Here is a 7500-nt window from a genome sequence, read left to right as displayed (position 1 = left end):
TATTATATATATATATATATATATATATATATAATATATATATAATATATATATACACACACACACACACAACACACACACACACACCACACACACACACACACACACACACACACACACACATACATACATACATACATACATACATACATACATACATACATACATACATCACACACACATACACATATTTATATATATATAATACATACATACATACATACATACATACATACATACATACATACATACATACATACATACATACATACATACATACATACATACATACATACATACATACATACATGCACACACCCCACACAAAGATATACATCCACACACACACACACACATATATATATATATATATATATATATATATTATATATATATATATATATATATATATATATATATATATGTGTGTGTGTGTGTGGATGTATCTAGGTGTGTATATAGTACTTTTACACAGCATATGAATATGCAAGTACATATATATAGTTTATGGATATGCATAATATACTGAATATATGTATATGTGTATATTATATATGTATACATATATTTATGTACAGTTATCACTCATAGAAAGTTGTTCATGTTTCTAGTAAAAATAAATAAATAAAAATAAGATGGAAAGATGAATTCTTTGTTGTCCTTTGACACTTAAGAAAAATGTTTTATAAGTCTAATTTGTTTTCTAAGTATATTTTGTTGTGTGTATGTAAATGAATCACACACACCTACCTGAACTTGCACACAGCTCGCTTGTTCACTCACATGCATACAAATTTTAAAAAAGAAAAGTCTGATTTTATGACCTTGCCCAGTGTTTATTTTTTTCATAATGTATTTGTAGTCAACAGTGGATGGATGGAAAGTATTATACAAGAAAAGAGAGAGAATAATTGGCTAATTTATATATATATTTGCAGAGGGTTATCAGATTGAAGAAAGAAAGGAAATACAAGTATTTTTTACCGAAACGGTCAAACCATAATCATAATTGCTTGAAATGACCTAAAAGCTGAGTGTTTTGCAACTTTATATCTTTAATAAAATCCCTCTTTTCATATTTTACATTTATTTTTAACATTTTAGAGGAGTAATGAAATGCCTTTCACAGTATTTTATATTAATTTTTTTGATGCTTGAATGGAGTACTTTTGACCGACCAACACACAGTAGTGCGGTACCTTGTTTGCCTCATAGTGTACCTAGACAGGACTCGTGACTTTGATTTATTCCTGATTGAAGTTCTACCTTTTTTAATTTTATGTACTTACTGCTTTGTGCTTATTCCTTCAACCTTGAATTATACATTGTGATAACCTGCATAATGGTTTTGTTTTTGATTAAGTATTTTTCATTTTACCTTATTGTGAAATGTTGATGTGATAAATGGCTTTCTTAACTTGTTTTCTTTTGCTATTTATATTTGAATTGTATGCTATAACCTTATAATTTTTCTGATCTTTCTGTATATCTAATATTTTATGCAGATTTTAAATATTTTGTTGATCAGTTTGTTTAGTGTTTTGGCAAAAATACATAATTCACTATATTTTAACAATTGAAAGATATTAATTTTTAAAAGGAAGAAAATACCCCTCTTCACATTTCTTTTAGTATTGTACATTTTGCAGTTAGATTTTTTTTAATGCATTGAAATGAAAAGATGAAGAAAAGAACACCACTACCTTAAGATATCCTTCTGTAAGTTTTTTCCCCCCCTTAAAAAAATGATTGTAATTTAAGACAGAATAAACTCTCAGTTACAAGAAGAACAGAGCAGCCAATATCATGGGCTGGTAATCCTTTACTTCACAGGACTGCAGGATTGGAAGGAACGCCCAGGACGCTCTCATCACAGTCCCCTCGCACTACTAAGCCCTCATCCCCCTCACAGTACACATTGTCCTCATCAGCAAAAATTCCTCACACTTGCGTCGGATATCGGCGAGAGGAGGAATCTTCTCACTGTCCTAGTATCATCTGCATCAGCTCTTGGTAAAAACTTTTAAAACATTAGGAGGATCGGAGGAGGACTTCAGCTATTTCTTGTGGGTCCTTGGGGAAAGGGATAGACTCTTCTTACCTGTCTTGGCTTAGTAGGAGGTAGAAGAGGAGAGATGTGGTTGTGGCTGCAGTGAACATGTTGGAAGGTGTTGATCAAGATGCACATCAATGTATAATTTTTTGCAAAAGTCCTCATGGTTGGATTTATGCATGGCTAAAAATAGTTCCTGTTATTGTTCATGTGAGCACAAATGTAAAAAGGATAATGGTAAAAGCAATAATTGTTACATTATTAGCCAGTGCAAAAAAAGTGAGAAAGGTGATGCATGTATTTTTTTTTTAATTATTATTTTTTTAATTAATTAAAAAAAGTAAACTCACCTTTAGATTTTATAACCATCTTTATATGTATTTTTTTCTCTTGTTACTTTATGTAGGATGTAACTAGTTGCTTAAGTGATGCAAAGAAAAAGATTGATGGCAGCAGATTGACACTGGTGGCACATTTACAAAGTGATTTTTGGGATATTCTTAAGAATATTTACAATGCAGTAGATGATTGAAGTATCTTATTAGCTCCTGTACTAAAAGGCTTCCATATTACATTAAGGTATGCCATAAAATCCAGTATATATAATTTTATATGCAATTATGTTGGAAACCTTTGTATGTGTGATGTCTGGATGTACCACATAACACTTCACATAAAAAATAGGTCATGTAGAACAGAAATAAAAAAGGAGTATATATATTTAAGGCACATATGCATTGTAAATCATTTTTGATTTTATGCATTTGAGTAAGTTTTATCAAAGTAGGAAGGTGTGTGTAACATTTTTGAAGGTTTGATTAAATGTAGCACATCACAGACAGAGAAGCAGCACAGTACTAGCTGTATTCTTATGTATTTGTGTATGAATATACATTATATATATATATATATATATATATATATATATATATATATATATATATATATATATATATATATATTATAATATACATATTTATACATAAGTTCCTATGAATACTGATAGTGGTTTCTCTCACACTCTTAGTATTTCCCCATTTTCCTTCTCCTTCTTTTATATTTATAATCTGTGGTATTTTATTATTTATGCTATAGTTCGATTCTTTAAAACTGGTGGTGTTCTTGAGGTAGACTAGATTGTGGGGATTTGAAAACATCTTGTACTCGAATGTATGTTCTCTTTCATTAGAAGTACATCTCTGTAGCACAACAAGTGTTTGTGTGATATCAGTTATTTATTGTATTAAGAAGCTATTCTATAATACAGCCTTTTTCTTTAGTGTATTCTAAATATTGGGCTGTTTCACCTTCTAAAACAATTTTTTTAACATATTTTTTAACACATTATTATATTTAACAAAAATAATGACAAAACATTGCACAATGCAATTAGATTAAGGTTGAAAAGATGGAAGGCATTTCAGAGTATGTTTATGCTTTCAGATTGTCAAGTTTACATCTTTTGACATATTTTTCCCCTCTCTTCTTTATATAGTTTTCTATATGTTCTTATTAGGCCAAAATATTTTAAGCACAGTATACTTTATAACCTTTCAATCAATATACTTAGTGAATGAAAAGATTTTGAAACTATTATTAAGCTTTTTTTTTTTGTGCATATTTACTCACAGTGAAAATACATACACAGGATATAAAAAGAAATGCATTTCTACAGGCCTGACCACAAAGCAGGCATGATTGGTGGGCACAAAAGTGGACGCCTGTAAATGTAACGTCACAGAAAGAAAAACAGGGAAACTACTTGTTTACTAAATAGTGTCCCTAGCTATGACATGCCTGCCCTTGATACTGTCAGTCATATCTGCTTGAGTGGAAAGGTCAATAGGATGGACAGAATTTATTATGATAATTATAGGAAATGTATAAAGGGAGTGAATAACTATAGAGAGAAATTACATCTCTTGCTCTTTCATACCTTTTCTACATTTCTAAGGGTACAAAATCACAGAAAATTTGGCCACACCTAATACTTCTTAAAATGTGGTAGAAAATACAAGTTTCTGTGTATGTAATGAGAAATAAATATGCATTTAATGACAATTGCTTTTGAACAAATGGGATTTTTGATTTTTAAACATGTTCTCTGATATTTTATATTATAATCAATATCATTTGATTAAGATATAAATATTGTGTTTAGTGACGGGCACTGCAGGCAGACGTTGGTTCTATGATCTCAGTGTAATGTGATTTTATATACTTTAAATTTCTAGCATAAAGCTAAGATACCTAGCTTTAAAAAATAGCAGTGTAAACTTGATGCAAAATACTAAGTTGCCTATTTTGCCTGTTATTTTTATTGGCAAAAAATATCTTTCAAGTTGTTGACAGTACACATTATTATTATTATTATTTTTTTTAGTAGTATTATTATTATTTTTTTCATTATTATGTAACAGCTGGTAATTGGGAAAAAAATTAAGTATACAAAAAAAAAAAAAAAAAAAAAAAAAAAAAAAAAAAAATGTGAATATAAGTAGTATACTAGAACTATTTACCTTAACATGTAAAATTAAAACATATTCCTTCTGAAGCAGAAGTATCATTAGCCAATCAGGAATGTGTTGTCTTGCATTGGACCAAATAAATTGCAAGATAAAATTCATTGGCATTATGTGACTACATTCACAATACTTTTTAACAGATCTAATGTTTTAATAGATCTTTTGATAATTAAGAGTATGTCAATGTTCATGAAATTCTTGAAAGTATAACAAGGAAATTGCAGCTAAATGTCTCTTATGATGAAGGATCAGATTACACTGGCATAATTATCATATTTATTTATTTTTATTACCACAAATCAAAACTGTATATAAAAGAATTTTTATGAATTATTCAGAATGATATATTAGGATAAGATTTTTTTCTTTTTTCCCCCCCTCTCCTTATTATAGAATTTATAACTAGCTATAATTATATGCTTTCTGCTGAGTTCAGGGTGTGGTGTTTAACATTAGTATTAGCTTGGCTGGTAAGTTATATGGAAAGAGTTTACACTACTGTATTTAGTGATGAAAGAAGCAAATTTGGCTCTGTCATTAGGAAATAGATTGTTATTGCTGTGTTCTTCTGAAGCCCATCTTTCAAGGTATTTTGACCATTTATACATTGAATTTCATTGTCACAACACTTTGGCATGTAAAAATGTGTTCTTAAATTTCAAATATCACATTCCAGAAGTTATAAGTGCCTTCTTGTAATAACTTTTTTATGGTTTAAAAAACATCTGCAGAAATGTCTTGCAGACAAAACAATATAAAACAAAACAAAGAAAATATACTGCTCTCATTAGAAACTAAACATTTTCTTATATATACACATAATAGGATAAGCAGTTATGATTTAGAGTAAGGAAATGATAGTTAAAAGCAAATCTGTGTCAAAACCCCACAATATGTATATGTATATGTATATGTATATTATATACATATACATACTTTATATATATATATAATGTGATTGTATGGAGGATTTATTTTAGTTTTAAATATGTGATACTTATTTGTTAACTTTTCCATCATTTTTGGACTAATTCATTCTGGTTTCTCATTTTGAGATGCCACACTGTAGGTTATGTGTTACTTATTTTCTAATGAGAAAAGGTTTTACATATGGTGTAGTGATGAGTATATTTTGTGTAATTTGTGTGCACCGCAAAAGTGTTACGCAAATCATAAAGTGTTTACTTAGCTAAAACTGGTTGTTTTGATTTACCTTCCTTGTTTTGGTTATGTTTTATGGAAATATAAAGATATGGTCATGATTGTGGTAAAAAGGTATAATTAAAATATTAGTAAAAATATAACCAATAATAATTATGAAAGTAAAAGTAACTGATAACAATGAAAAGAATTAATATTTAATAATAATGATCATAAAGCAATTGAAGTTATAGTAAGTAAGAATGAAAATAAGTAGCAGTTACACTACTGATGGTAACAGTTATAATCATAACATTCCACTTCTTATAATAATCAGAACTAAAAATAATGACAAAGGATAGTAATATGAAAATCACCATGGGAAATAATGATGATAAAGACAATGAAAACAACAACAGTAACAAAAAAAAGCTGGGCAACACCATCCTAGAGGAATGTATAGAGAAGAAGTCCTGATTGGCAGCCATACCCCAGTTGTAATGTCAAAGGCCATGCAAACTATTTGTTTACCTCACCTCTGATTTCACTTCACGGGCATGGTAACCAATCAGGCAGTGTGGATGTTCCTCTAAAAAAAAAACATTCAGGGTTATAATAATAATAATTAAAAAAACCCACATATTAATCAAATGTAGTTTAATTCAATTCTAGCACTTATATAAAGACAAGGAAGAAGAGAACTGATGCTATCCTGTCTCCTCTTCTGTTGAATTGCCTTCTGTTGGGGAATCGGTGTCGGAGTTTGACCTAAGCTCCTCCTCGTCCAAGCCCTGGCCTTGAGCAGCTGCGGAAGGGGAAGGAAAAGGAAAAAAGAGAAAGGAATGGAAGGGGGGAATAAAGAAAAGAATGGGAGAAAAGGGAGTGGATACAAGAGAGAGGAAAAAAGGGAACAGAAAAGGAATGTGCAAGAAAATATGAAATGAAAGGAAGAAGGAAGAGGGAAGAAGGAGAAAAAAGATAATTAGTATATGTATTTTTTGTTATCCTTTCAAATATATACACAAGAAGAAATAAAAAATAAAAAATTTAGGCAGCGGAAAGAAAGATACGTCTACCATAATTTCTAAAACATTATCTTTGGGAATAAAATTGCAGGTTATGTAAGAACAAGAAAGCACTTTAGGATGTAGGTTTCAAACTATAATGAACTGATAAAAAAAGCCTTTTTTCCCGTGTTTTATTTAGGAAAAAATTGATGCCATACTGTGCTACCAGTCTTAATAAATTAAATGAAAAAAGAAAACTTATCTATGCTTGTGCTTTGAAAAGTGTTTATATATTTATATATATATATATATATATATATATATATATATATATATATATATATATATATATATATATATATATATATATAAAGAAAAGAAAAGAGAGCAAAATAAAAACTACTAAAAATTAATAATAATAAATATAATATGAAAAGTAATGATAATATAATTATAATAAAGTTAATTGTAATACAACAATAATAATAATAATAAAAAAAATTCAAATGACATAAAAAAAAAATATAAAAAAAAAAGTAATAGAAAAAAAATAGTAATGACAGTAAATAGATAAATATATACATTATATATTAAAAAAATAAAGTAAATAAAAAATAAAATAAATATATAATAGATAAACAAATAAAAAAAAAAAAAAAAAAAAAAAAAAAAAAAAAAGTAATAACAATAAATATTGAATATATACAATAATAATAAAAAATTAGTAACAATAATAAAATAATTCAAAAATTTGTAAACGGTAACACTAGCAATA

At 28.2% G+C, this 7500-nt stretch overlaps 1 protein-coding gene across 2 annotated transcripts in view; it reads right to left on the bottom strand.

Moving 5' to 3' along the window:
* Positions 1 to 6360: 6360 nt before the first annotated feature.
* Positions 6361 to 7500, bottom strand: part of LOC119597654 (general transcription factor 3C polypeptide 5-like) — a 13767-nt gene continuing 12627 nt past the window's right edge. For both annotated transcript variants that reach the window (XM_037947249.1, XM_037947250.1), the window contains exon 12: positions 6361 to 6523. In XM_037947249.1, the coding sequence (XP_037803177.1) occupies positions 6426 to 6523 (98 nt within the window). In that variant the 3' untranslated portion in view covers positions 6361 to 6425. The remainder of the gene's footprint in view (positions 6524 to 7500) is intronic.

Source organism: Penaeus monodon, chromosome 39 (assembly GCF_015228065.2).
Source record: "Penaeus monodon isolate SGIC_2016 chromosome 39, NSTDA_Pmon_1, whole genome shotgun sequence".
NCBI lineage: Eukaryota > Metazoa > Arthropoda > Malacostraca > Decapoda > Penaeidae > Penaeus > Penaeus monodon.
The sequence above is the reverse complement of the archived record's forward strand: the minus strand, read 5'-3'. Positions and strand labels throughout refer to the sequence as shown.